This window comes from Lutra lutra, chromosome 6, assembly GCF_902655055.1.
Source record: "Lutra lutra chromosome 6, mLutLut1.2, whole genome shotgun sequence".
Classification (NCBI taxonomy): Eukaryota; Metazoa; Chordata; class Mammalia; order Carnivora; family Mustelidae; genus Lutra; species Lutra lutra.
This window is the reverse complement of record NC_062283.1, coordinates 80,880,565-80,894,371: the sequence shown is the minus strand read 5'-3', so window position 1 is coordinate 80,894,371 and position 13,807 is coordinate 80,880,565. Positions and strand designations below refer to the sequence as shown.

At 38.4% G+C, this 13,807-nt stretch overlaps 1 protein-coding gene across 1 annotated transcript in view; it reads right to left on the bottom strand.

Moving 5' to 3' along the window:
• Positions 1-11,719, bottom strand: part of LAMA2 (laminin subunit alpha 2) — a 672,905-nt gene extending 661,186 nt beyond the window's left edge. The window contains 1 exon segment of the mRNA XM_047732179.1: positions 11,475-11,719. Coding sequence (XP_047588135.1) covers positions 11,475-11,604 — 130 coding nt within the window. The 5' untranslated portion in view covers positions 11,605-11,719.
• Between the last annotated feature and the right edge of the window lie 2,088 nt (positions 11,720-13,807).

Here is a 13,807-nt window from a genome sequence, read left to right as displayed (position 1 = left end):
AAGCTATAAAGTTCAGACTGGCAAAACACTACAACAGAAATTCCAATTAAAACTGAATTCATACATTTGTGTCTTCCAGTATATAAGCAAATACCTTCACATACAGCCTCAGCTGAGTTTGGTATACCACAGAGTTGGAGGAAAAGTGCTGCTTTAAGACAGAATTTCTTGACACCAAGACAGTTTTTAAACTTAATTCAGTTTTCTTGAAGCATTTTGGAAACTCACGTTTTTGAGGCCCTAATAGATGCTCCATGTTTTATATTCATTGTTTTATATACTCCTCACACCAAACCAATGAGATAAAGTAGCTCCCTGAACTGACAATTGTTCTACTTCATGTTCTGTTTCATACTCTCAGCCTTATTCGGTAATTGAAAAAGGCATAGCAGGCAATAAGCCAGAAAATTGAGGTAGCTATATAGGCTTTAGAAAAAATATATTCAATGTGGCAAACTCTACTAACCTTATTTCCCCTTTAGAATAGAACTTTATATGTTGCAAGCAACTTAAAATGTAGTACACCTTAGAGTTTCAATGGTACAGCTACTGGACTAAAAAAATATAATGATCCCATTGATAATTTATTCTGTAGTTCATAATCTTTTATCAAAGACAACTAGACTTCTCTGCAAATTTAATTCTTAGATTCCTTTATTCTAGTTTTTTTATGAAACTGAAAATCTGATTTAAGAAAACATAACAAATGGCTAAATATCTTTGTATATTAAATATACTAATATAAATATACTAAATACATTAACTAGGTACTGTGAGTTCTAAACTGTAAATGGTACATACATATACACTCATTGTTGCCATACATACACGTACATTGTAGGAAGTTTGCAAAATTTTCTAACAGAGAAGTTCAATTTCAGACTGAACTCTTTAGATCTTTTTACAGAAATGCCAGTGCTCTACTTTCTTTCAAAAGGAATTTTGATATTAATTCTTCTCTGAGTCAGGTATATATGTTTGGTTCATGTTCATTTCATTCACTGAAATATAAATACACACACACACAGACCTTTTTTTTTTTTTAAAGATTTTATTTATTTTATTTGACAGATAGAGATCCCAAGTAGGCAGAGAGGCAGGCAGAGAGAAAGGAAGGGAAGCAGGCTCCCTGCCGAGCAGAGAGCCCGATTCGGGGCTCGATCCCAGGACCCTGAGATCATGACCTGAACCGAAGGCAGAGGCTTTAACCCACTGACCCACCGAGGCGCCCCCACATAGACCTTTTTTAAAGCATTTATTTTATAATAAATATCATTATGTTTCTAGCCCGCTGACATTATGTATATAAGGTGACTTCAGGAAAGCCATAATCAGTTAATACTTTCTTGTAGTCCAGTGTCCAATAATCCAAATTCTAAGAATTTAAAGACTAAAATTTGACAAATATTTTTATATTTATGCAAAATTTTAAGCATTGTGGGTGCGTTTCTGCATAGTTTTGTGTGCATCTAAATGAAAAAGACCATTAAAGACAACACTCTGCTTGTTTTTTCACAATACTCAGTGACTCTGTTTTCTAATTAGACTAACTGAACTCAGAAATGGAGATATGGGGCGCCTGGGTGGCTCAGTGGGTTAAGCCGCTGCCTTCGGCTCAGGTCATGATCTCAGGGTCCTGGGATCGAGTCCCACATCGGGCTCTCTGCTCAGCAAGAAGCCTGCTTCCCTCTCTCTCTCTGCCTGCCTCTCCGTCTACTTGTGATCTCTCTCTGTCAAATAAAAATATTTAAAAAAAAAAAGAAATGGAGATATGATTATTTCAAGGTGTTTTATAAAAGATAAGGAAGTAGCTAAAAGTCTAAAAGAGATGACAATGTAGGATCCAAAAAATTGGGAGCAGAAACATAACTAGTTTCTTGTTTTTTAAATATATTCAAGTAATCTCTGCACCCAACCTGGGCCTCAAGCCCACAACCCGAGATCAAGCATTGTACACTTCCAACTAAGTGAGCCAGGCATCCCATCCCAATTTCTAATTCGAAAGCTTGCACCAGACTTTGTGTTTTTCCTTGACAAGTTGCAAGGCATCTATTTTCCTTCTATAAAATGAAGATAATTATATTAACCTACTAGACAACTCTACTACGTAAATACATGTATTAATGCCCACGAGCTAGATACTATTGAACAATCTAAAGCATCTGGTGCTCAAGCTGCTGTTGTATAAAAGAGCCTTGCAGAGAAGCACAGCTTGTTGGTCAACTAAGAGGACCTTACATGGAAAGCCTTTGTTAACATTACGCAAAGTGCCTTTCCTAAGTGCCAGGCACTAAATAGTTCCTCAGGTCTCAGTCATTCTTTATTTGCGTAGATTAACTTGTCATTTGAACTAGATTATGACTGTCACAGAAAGCCAGTGGTATGAATAATAACCTCTAACACACTATATGATCTTTTTCTAAAAGTCACATGTCTGAATAAAAACCAAATAGCATCAGATTTCCATGTTAAAATCCACATTCAAAATGACTAGAAAAAACACTGTTTTATTACCCATATTATAGATCTTTGACAAGCAAATGTCTAGCTTTAACTCACCATGTAAATTTAGGTTATGCCTCAAAGCTATAATGAGATTGTGATTATCTGGCTTTTGGTAAGATTTAAGTGAAGTTTTGTGTTCCATATCTTCTTAAAAGTTGTATTTGTTAGAATTATCTCTTTGAAAACCGCATTTTATTCACAAGCAGGATATTAAAAGAGGAAGGGAGGAAGAGAGGGAAGAAAAGAGAGAGAGAAGCTATGCAATTTTCTCCACCTAACTCTTGTTCTAACTAAAAGAATGTAGTCAGGCCAAAATTGTAATACTTTACTCCAAAGGTTACTGCAAGACTTATAGCAATCCTTAAATAAGTTATAAAAATTGAAACAGAACATAGAATAAGTTTCTGATTGTAAAAATAGGTAACATTTCAAAGTTCATTTTATAAAAGAAGTCATTAGATCAGTACATCATTGGGTCATACCCCAATGTTTATAGCAGCAATGGCCACAGTCGCCAAACTGTGGAAAGAACCAAGATGCCCTTCAACGGACGAATGGATAAGGAAGATGTGGTCCATATACGCTATGGATATACATCAGAAAGGATGAATACCCAACTTTTGTATCAACATGGACAGGACTGGAAGAGATTATGCTGAGTGAAATAAGTCAAGCAGAGAGAGTCAATTATCATATGGTTTCACTTATTTGTGGAGCATAACAAATAACATGGAGGACATAGGAAGATGGAGAGAAGAAGGGAGTTGAGGGAAATTGGAAGGGGAGATGAACCATGACAGACTATGGACTCTGAAAAACAACCTGTGGCTTTTGAAGGGGCAGGGGGTGGGAGGTTGGGTAAGCCAGGTGGTGGGTATTAGGGAGGGCACGGATTGCACGGAGCACTGGGTGTGGTGCAAAAACAATGAATAATGTTACGCTGAAAAGAAATAAAAAATTAAAAATAAAAACTTAAAAAAAGGGAAAAAAAACAATGAATTCTGTTACACTGAAAGGAAATTTAAAAAAAATAGTATCTAAACTTTAGCTCTGATACTGAAAAGAATAAAAGAGAACTCCAAGATATACATATTTTTGTTTTTAACATCCACATTAGTTAAAATTACTCTAAGAAATCTATGACCTAGGGACACCTGGGAGGCTTAGTCATTTAAGTGTCTGCCTTTGGCTCAGGTCATGATCCCAGGGTTCTGGGATTAAGTCCCACAGTGGGCCTCAGTGAGAGCCTGCTTCTCCCTCTCCCTCTGTCCCAACCCCCGCTCATGCTCTCTTTCTCTCTCAAATAAATAAAAATCTTAAAAAAAAAAAAAGAAAGGAAAGAAAGAAATGGCATATTTCTAAGAACACTGGGCAAATGAAGGAATATGTAGAAGTTCCCTATACTTCAGTTGTTTTAAGGTACTAAAATTAGTTGTTTTTTTTGGTTTGGTTTTTAATATGTGTGAGAGAGAGAGAGAGAAAACACATGTGCATGAGGTGGGGGAAGAGGGACAGACAGAACTGTTGGGGTCGATTCCACGTTAAACATGTTAACTCCCTAGGGCCTGCCTGGACCTACTTAGCCATAGTGACTCTGTGTTGCCTACGTAGACATTTTGTTGTTTAATAAATGCCTCAACAGTTATTGATATCAGTTCCAGGTAACTGTTACTAAAACACACACCTAAAACAAGGCCATTTTGTTTATACCGGTTCCAGGTAACTATTACTAAAACACATAACTAAAACAAGGCCATTTTGTTGTTTAATAAACACCTCAACAGTTACTAAACCATTACTAAAACACACAGGTAGGAGACATCCAATCAGCCAAAGCCACATATGTAGATGCCTGCGATTGTGCCCTATAAAAACTAGCCTGTAAGACCAAGGGGTGTCGCTCTCTTCAGAGGCGGCCCTGGCCGGTCAGTCTGACTTCTAATGTTTGGCATAGAAAAAAGCTTTACATAACTTTCACTTTGTCTCAGCCTCATTTCCCTGGCCGGTCCGTCTAACTTCTAATGCTTGGCATAGAATAAGGCTTTGTGTAGCTTTGTCTCAGTCTCGTTCCTTTGATAACGGACCCAACAGAACCTCAAGCAGACTCTGCAGGGCTTGATGGGGGGGAATTGAGGGGCTCAATCTCACAACCCCAAGATCATGCCCACAGCCAAAACCAAGAGTCAGACACTTAACTGACTAGGCCATGCAGGCACCTGATACTGAAATTCTTTTAATCATAACAGGATGGAGATGTCAAAAGGAAAAAAAGAAAAAAGAAAAATTTACAAAACACTTCTGTGTTTCCCAGTGATAGACTGCTGAGGTATAATACTCTCGAATGGAGTCACTAAGCTATACTCTAAGAATGAGATGTATGGGGGAGGAAATGGATCTCAATTGATACTACATTTGGATTATTGGTCTAGTGCAGTGGATTAAAGCCTCTCTGGGAAAAGAAATATTAGCTATTATTTCATTCATTCATTTAACTCTGCTCAAAACTCTCCAATTCCATCCATCTCCCTCAGACTAAAAGGCAAATTCTTTACAATGATCCAGCTCCCCAGTGTTTCCCTGACCCTTTGCATTGGGCTCACCTGTAGACCTTTATAAACCTGCTCCCTGCACTAAGGGCGCTAGCTCTTTCACCTGGTGTCTGTATGAATCACTCCCACTTCACCTTCAAGGGTTTGCTCAGATGTGACCTTCTCAAGGAGGTCAACCCTTATCACTCTATTTAAAATAGCAACCAATCTCTCTCTATTCCTAGACCCCCAACCCTTCTTACCCTGGTATATGTGTTTGTGCATCACTCACTACATTCTAAAAATATAGGTATTCATATATTACTTATTCACTCTATATTCATCATATTTCTGTCTCCATCTCCACCCCAACTAGAATATAAACTCCAGAAAAGCAGGGATCTTTTTTCTGTTTTACTTACTGAACACAGTCATTCATTAACCATATTCCATTATACATAGTCCCATGCCCACCAACTTCCTGCACAAATTCTGGCTTTGAACTCCATCTTAGCAATTGGTACAGTGAAGAACTCATCCTCTTTCTGTCTGACTTGTATAGTATACAAGGAGCCCAGCATGAGTCTTAAGAACCATGTGACACTCTGATTTTGTCTTTCTCTAACCTTTACTTTGTTTTCTCAATCCCCACAACTGGACTTCTGCCTAAGTTCCTACCTACTTACCCAATTCAAATTCGTGCTCCTAAACCCCAATGTTGTACATTGGAAGCCTAAACAATTTGTCTGATCAGTGACAACACTTTCTTCCTGACCTTCTTCCTAATCTCCAGCTGCTAAAAAAGAACCTACTGCAACCTGTACAGGTGACCTGGAGTTATTATTTACTGTTGTTATTATTATTATTATTATTATTACCCTGCTTGGAAACTTCCAGCCATACTACACCCACACAGTAGAATCCTACTAAATAGTTATGCTGACTGAAATCAAGCATGCATTTGCACTGTCTAATTCAGATAGCTAGCCACCCCACTCATCTTGCTCTGCATGGGTTAGGTCAAGATTAACTGTTCCTATTCTGCCAATTTTTCTTTGCAGAATTGCAAAGAATTCAGGCCCCATAATTCTAAAGCAGATTATGAAAGATGTGAAATCTCAAAGTTTCAGTGATTTTTTTTTTATCATTTAAAAAGGAGTTTTTGGATTAAGAGGAGGAACAATCTGGTCTCCAAGTCCAAGTTGAAAAGTCTATCACAACAGTCTTTGTCAATTAATAATCAGAATTTATTAAATGTATGAACAGAAAAATAGGGACAATGATCTGCTTTAAATAAATGGGGACTAAGAAAATACAAATATGTGAAATCTACCAAAAAGTAAACTTTTTTGAGACATCACTATTGTAATATAATTGAATGGTATAAAAACTCTAAATCCTACTACTTCAGAAATTCTTCTTCCAATTTAACTAAGTCTCTGCCATAAATATATAGACTCGTGCTTTTTTTACAGAGTCATAGTTGGTATATCCCAAAAAGCTATAAACTCTTTGGTTATTATTGGTAAAACTGTGGTTACTAAAGTATAGGAGATAGTTATCCCATATTTCAGAATGAATTAGGAACAAATTGGCAAAGCATGTGCAGTTTTTTTCATAAGCCCTAGCAATTCTTTTTTTTTTTTTAAAGATTTTATTTATTTATTTGACAGAGAGAAATCACAAGTAAGCAGAGAGGCAGGCAGAGAGAGAGGAGGAAGCAGGCTCCCTGCTGAGCAGAAAGCCCGATGTGGGGCTCAAACCCAGGACCTGGGATCATGACCTGAGCGGAAGGCAGCGGCTTAAACCACTGAGCCACCCAGGCGCCCCAGCCCTAGCAATTCTTGATGGAGATTTGGTTCATTACTTTGCATGAAAGCCTAGGATAGAAAACTTTTAGGAATAAGACCAATCAGCAATTTGGATACACTGATATGTGAGATAAAATATATAATATAAAATTTATATCTTTTAAAAACTTCTACCACATCTATAATTGTTAATGTTGAGTATGTTCTTATTCTCAACCCTACATTTTTTCCATTATGAACCATTTTTACTAAACTATTAGGCCAGTCTGTAGTGACCAAGCCAACCTATGTACAAAACTTACATATGTAGCAAAAGTGATAAAAAAAATTAATTCCAGGTTTATGGTTATAAGTCTCAAGTAATTCATGAAGTATTCTCATATTTTATAGCACAGGAGGTTTCAGAACCAGGCAATTGATGTGATGTAAAAATTCCATATGAAAATTTTAAGTGTTCTTGCCAAAAATGAGTGAGGATCATCTCAAACATGTTTTTATTTTAAATCCCAGAAGGCATCTAAAAACACATTCATATATGTTTCATATTTTCTTGACATCTTTAAGAATTCAGAAGTTCAAATGCAAGTATGCACTTCAAAAACAATAGACTGCAATACTAGAATTTGGGGCTTAAGGAAGTACTGGAGACTTACTTGATGAGTTTTAACTGTGTCTCTTGTAAAGGCATTTCATCCTAACTCATCCCTGACCAGTTGCACCTCTGATCACACATGAACATTTCTAGAAGTTAGGTGCTCCAACACGACCCAGTAATTTCTGAACAGCTCAGAACGGGGAGGCACAAGAAGAAAGAGCAGGTTTCTTCTCATTTTATTTAATTCAAACCTTCCCCTTTGTCATATGCTTCTGTGGATCTGAGTTCAGGATTTAGAAAGAACATTTTATCCTCTCTTCCACAAAACAGCCATCCCCAAATTTCAGGATATCCCTTATGATTTCCTAAGTCTGTCTTTCTCCAAATGAATAGTTTTCAGTTGAGATAGTCCTCCTCTGGAAATCTTTCCAGACTCTTAACTACTCTCTTCTTCCTCCTCTGAATTGACCTATGTTTGTCAATGAAGCACTCCAATGTGTTCTAGAACAACAGCTCTGTTTCTATGAGTCTTTTTATGAGTTCATTTTTCTGTCACCATGTCACAGTATATGCTCAATTGAACTTGCTGTAATTCAGACTGCCCTTTCTCCTCCTGTTTTTGTACTCATCCCTGTATTTATAATGGAAACAAAACATTTTCAGAAGTGGGTAAATTAAGTTATTTAATGCCTGCATACAAATTAACAAAACCAGTTCTGCATAGGTTCTGTTCGTGGTCCAGGCTATATAGACCTCCAAAAATTCCTGAATCTGTTATTAACCAGTTAGCCATGTGAGTCAATTTTGGACCACCAGCAGTTCTGATAAGCTTGGATTTTATGTTTTCCATCAAGAGAACACCAGGACAAATGAACATAAGGAAACCTCCATCATACTCCCAGAGATAGCTTTCCGAATTGACCTTAAACCACTAGGCGATATTCTTCGGAAACCACTTCCAATCAGCTGCAATTTACCTACCATTAGATTCCCACTTCCACAAATTATTCATAAGAATATCAGGAAAAGATTTTATCTACTGCCTTGCTGAAACACAGAACCACTTTGACTACATCATTTTATTCTGTCAATCATACCTAATTAAAAAATTTCCTTAGAATATCATTTTTACTGTATCAATGCTATTCACACAACTCATTGAGCTAGAGAAGCTACGCAAGATTTTAAAGAAAAAATTAAAAACAAAAAAAATCTGGTTAAATTTCTAACTCAATTACAACATTTAAGAATGACTGCTTCTTGTCGATATATTTTTTTTTAATTTTATTTATTTATTTGACAGACAGAGATCACAAGTAGGCAGAGAGGCAGCAGAGAGAGGGGAAGGGAAGCAGGCTCCCCGCCAAGCAGAGAGCCCAATGCGGGGCTCGATGTGGGGCTCGATCCCAGGACCCCGGGACCCCGGGACCATGATCTGAGCTGAAGGCAGAGGCTTTAACCCACTGAGCCACCCAGGCGCCCCTGTCGATATTCTTAATAAAATGGCACCATACTATAAGGGAAAAAAGAACTCATTCTAAACAATCAATGCTTGGCCAAGAGGGTCAACGTTAGTATAATCAAAAAGAGAAAAGTTGGTGATAGCCAAAAACTTGGTCAGTCATACTCATACACAGTGATTTTCACTGAGAGTGTGCTTTAACAGAACCACGTTAAAAAGAAAACATGGCCCCCACAATAAATGAAAGAAATCTTGGTACCATAAAAAAGGGAACTTTAGCATATAAACAACACTAGAGGTGTCTTTAGCTGTTAAAAATTAAGTTATCAGCTGCATGAATTTAAGTCACAAATACTCCAGGCCTCCAGTTTAAAATTTGTCCAATAATAATAATAGTTGAAGGTGAAATAAGCTAATGTATTAAATGTATTAAATGTATTTTAATGTATTAAAATTAAGGCATTTTTAAATTAGGAAACAGTATATAAATTTAAGGTATTATAAAACATATCTTATATGTACTTTTAATATTATCAATTTTCAACCATTTATCCCTGAGCCAATCTTGAAATATATCATAAATGATCTATAATAATAGATTAATAGGTTCTAGGATGCAGAAGATAGCAGTCTACAGTAGATTCTATGTTGTAACTATTTTGCTCAGAATTCCTTATTGTATATATCATTCAAGTGATCTCTGAACAGAACAGCAGTATAAACTTCCCCTTCTGCATTGACCTTAGCTAGTGCCTGGACCATAGAAATCAGAGTTAATTTTATCTCATATAAAACAGAGAGAGAGAGACTGAGAGAGATGAGAGGAGGGAAAGAGAAAAGAGATGAGGAGAGGAAGAAGAGAGAATGAGAGGGGTGGGCAGCACGCTAGGAAATTTCTCAGTGACCCACTTGATCCGTCTTCTGCATGCTTTGAGCTTCTGCCCCACTCCAAGTGAACAGAAGGCTTGATCCTGGCTTCTCTTTACTCCCAGATGCTTAACGGTACTAAAGTAATACGTATTGTTAAAAGATATCATGTAACTAAGCAAAGCTAATATTTTAAAGCAGAATTTTTAAAAAATCAGCAGCCAGAGATATTCTCAAATTCACTCTCATAAATTCTATTAATTAAGCCACACTGACCCCATTTTACCTCACAGAGAAGGAAAAGCAAAAATAGAAGCAAAAACTTATATAGTGAACTTACGGTCATTTTTAATCTAGGAATTTTAATTATGGAGTTATTATTGTAGCAAGAAGATTGTACTCCTTTTAAGATAAAATAGTACTGCTAGAAATGTTAGATTATAAAACTATCAGAATGGTTAGACATAACTTTATTCCAGTTTACTAAAAAGAGGGATACATGTATTTCAAAACTTTGACAGATTCAGTCTCATCAAAACTTTCAAAAGCTGCTAACCTCCGGACTCTGTACTCTTAGGGTAAATATTTTGATATTTGAAACCAAACCTTAAATATTTTTTACTTTAATACATGTTTTCCGACTCATAAAAATGTTTGCTAAAATGATGTATTATAAATTATGTTTTAAAACTCTGTACAAGTGCTTCTTTCAAAATTCATGATCATAAAATAACTCTTCAAAGACTCCCAAGAGCATCAGAAATTATATGCATATAAACACTACAGCACTCTGAAGACAGTAATTTGAGTTACATTACATAAAACCATTTTCCAAAGTCCCCTGAAGTGTGTATCTGGTCACTGTGGTCTTAATTAAAGTAAACATGACATAGAAGTCTTGTCTGTATTTAAGTCAGGGGAGAAATTTCACTATTAAAAAAAAAAGGATACCTGAGATAGGATGAGTCAGAAAAAGATAAGGCTGGAGGTCCCATTGGCATGAAAGAAAAAAACCCACTTAATTAACTACTTTTTTTTTTATTTTATTTATTTGTTTGACAGAGATCACAAGCAGGCAGAGAGGCAGGGAAGCAGGCTCCCCGCTGAGCAGAGAGCCCGTTGATGCGGGGCTCCATCTCAGGACCCTGGGATCATGACCTGTGCTGAAGGCAGAGGCTTTAACCCACTGAGCCACCCAGGCGCCCCCTTAGTTAACTACTTTACAAACTCTGTTCAAATAGTTAGAAGCAAAGTCCTTAAAAAAAAAAAAAAAAAAAAAAGTCTCAGCTGCCTTCCATAAAGTTCCAAGATGAGCCACAGCTTGGGAAACATTTCTCTGCAGGGATGGAATCTGATTTGGAAAAAAACTTTTGATTTTTCAACCGGTTAAAAGTTTGCCTCTTTGGAAGATTTCGGAAATCAATTGGCAGTATGTAAAAGCGATAGCAAGTTCTCTCAGAACGAATGAACAATGAAAAGGGCTTCATGTTCTTTGCGGGGAGGTAAGCAATCCCCCCAACACACCCATCACGATGTACTCAGGGAGTTTAAAGTGTACTCGCATCCTGCTCAGCGCCTCTAGCCCCAGTTACCCGAGAGCAGAGTCAGAAATCGGTCCCTGTCCCGGGACTGTTGGAAGAAGGGATCAGAGAGGGGCCCCGAGCCCCGCATAGGATGGAATCTTAGAGCCCTTTCCTCGACTGTACCTCTTTGCTGATGTGCCTGGGACTGCCGCTGGCGCTGCTGCTGCTGCTGCTGCTGCGGGCGCTGCGCCTGGCCGCCCCCGAGGCCCCCGCTGAGCAGCAGGACCAGGAAGACCCCGGCCGCTCCTGGCATTGCGGTGGCCCTGAGCGGATCCACGTCTCGGGAGCCGGAGGAGCCGCTGCTGCCCAGTCCCCCGGCCCGGACTTGTGAGCTGAATGAGCAGCAGCTGCAGGCTAAGAGGAGGAGACAGCCCCCCCTGGCTTTGGCTCTGCAGCCGCGGGAGGGTGGGGGCAGAAAGAAGACACTCCCCTTCCCTCCCCTTTCCCAGGCCCTCGTCCCGCAGTCGTCGAGGCGCAGGCCCTTAAAGGGTCCTTGGTGAAACAGACCTTTCCTATGGCCGTCCTTCCCTCTGAGAAGGGATCATTCCTTAGCTTGATCTGTTAGCTGAACTTCTTTTTTAAATTAAAGGAGGTAACTGATAGGAAAGCACTTTGTGATCCGTAAAATCTCTACACATGGAAAGCATTATTTGTGGGAAGTCCGCACAGCTGGGAACTTGACCGAAGCCAAGTGGATGTACCTCCTGAGAAGGCCTCCCAAAGCTGTGTGCGGGCACTGTGTACCCAGGTGACCCAGCGCTAGACACAGCCCCGTCCCAAAGGCCCTGCGGTGCCTGCGAAGTTACCCAGGGGGGTTAAGGCCGTTCCGGGCCTCCGCAAGTCAGGCCAGGGCACTGACCTACTGTTTGATAGACTGAGGGCAGGACAACCAAGGTGGAACAAAATTTTAAAGTCTCCATTGCTCCACTGCAATGCTTATGACCAACGTAAAAGTTAAAAGTAAGGTTTTCAGTTCAGTCAGGGGAACTTTGTTAAAATAGAATAAAGGCCTTAGCCAGCGTTTCTTCTCAGGCTCCAAACTGCTTCTCTTTACCTCAGAATTTTTCTGCCACCCCAGCTTCCAATGACAGCTCCTTGCTAGCTTTTTTATTGTTTTGTTTTGTTTTATTTTATTTTGTTTTGTTTTTTGGTTTTTTGGGTTTTTTTGTTTTTGTTTTTGTTTTTGTTTTTTTTGTTTTTTTTTATGGTTTGAGGTTCCCATTGTGCCTGAAAACTCCTTACTGGGTCTTTATGGGATTTGCAGGCTGTCTGCTGGCTTACTCAGTGATTGGGAGTACTAATGACACCAGTGTACTATGAGGTCCCAGAGTTAGTTGTCCCATACTGGGTGGGACAATGCTACTAACCAGGGACTTCTGAATGGGCCACTGGGCATTCATGTAGGTGAAAAATTATATTTGAAGCCTAATTTAAGTCTATGCTGCACATAAAATGTTTTGCAGTTTTTGTTTTCCGGGATGCAACTACTATGTAAGTGGAGGAAATCATATACTTTGAGTTTCTGAACTTTAGCAGGAGGTGTTTACCATCTCAGAAAAATCACATCATTGATAATACGTCTGTTCATGGTAGTGTCCCCCGGACAGTATCAATACACATCTGTCGCATTGATGGTGACTCTAGGAATAGGTTCAGGCTCTATTTCGCCTCCTAAGTATAGGCAAACTACTAAATGTAAGTTTTATCCAAACATTTATGTATTGAGATGTACATTGTTTTATATAGATTACTTTTTTCCTCTTTTATTTTATACTTAAGCCATTATATTGAGTTTTTAAATACTATATTGAAAGTAAGTGATATTATCTATGAATTTCCTTTCAGTAAAATAAAGGAGGTATTGTTCCTACCAGGACTGAATGAGAACATCTGGTCAAATGACACCCAAGGAAATGGATAGCTCTCAATATTATCCATCTTCTTTAGTTGTTAATATTAGTTCTAAGAAACTCTATAATAGTTTTTTGTTGTTGTTGTTTTATTTTGGGGGGGTTTTGGGTTTTTTGGTTTTTGGTGGGATTTTTTGGGTGGAAATTGCAAAATGGAGTCTGGCTCAAGTCTTGAGAATAAGACTATGATCTCTGCTATCAATTCTGCTTGTGATTCAACATAGCGAAAAAAATGTAAAATTATTTAATCAAAATTAAGATACAGAACCAGTATTATCAGAGCAATTTTTCTTCAACATAATTGAGGTACAATTTACACAAAATAAATGTACCCATTTGATATGTTTAAAATATGTAAACTCCCAGGCCTCCTGGGTGGCTCAGTCAGTTAAGTGTCAGACTCTTAGTTTAGGTGTAGGTCATGATCTCTGGATGGTGAGATTGAGCCTGATGTTTGGCTCTGTACTCAGTGGAGTTTGCTTGAGATTCTCTCCCACCCTCTCCCTCTGGCTTTTCCCCTCCCCACCCACACTCTCTCTTCCTCTC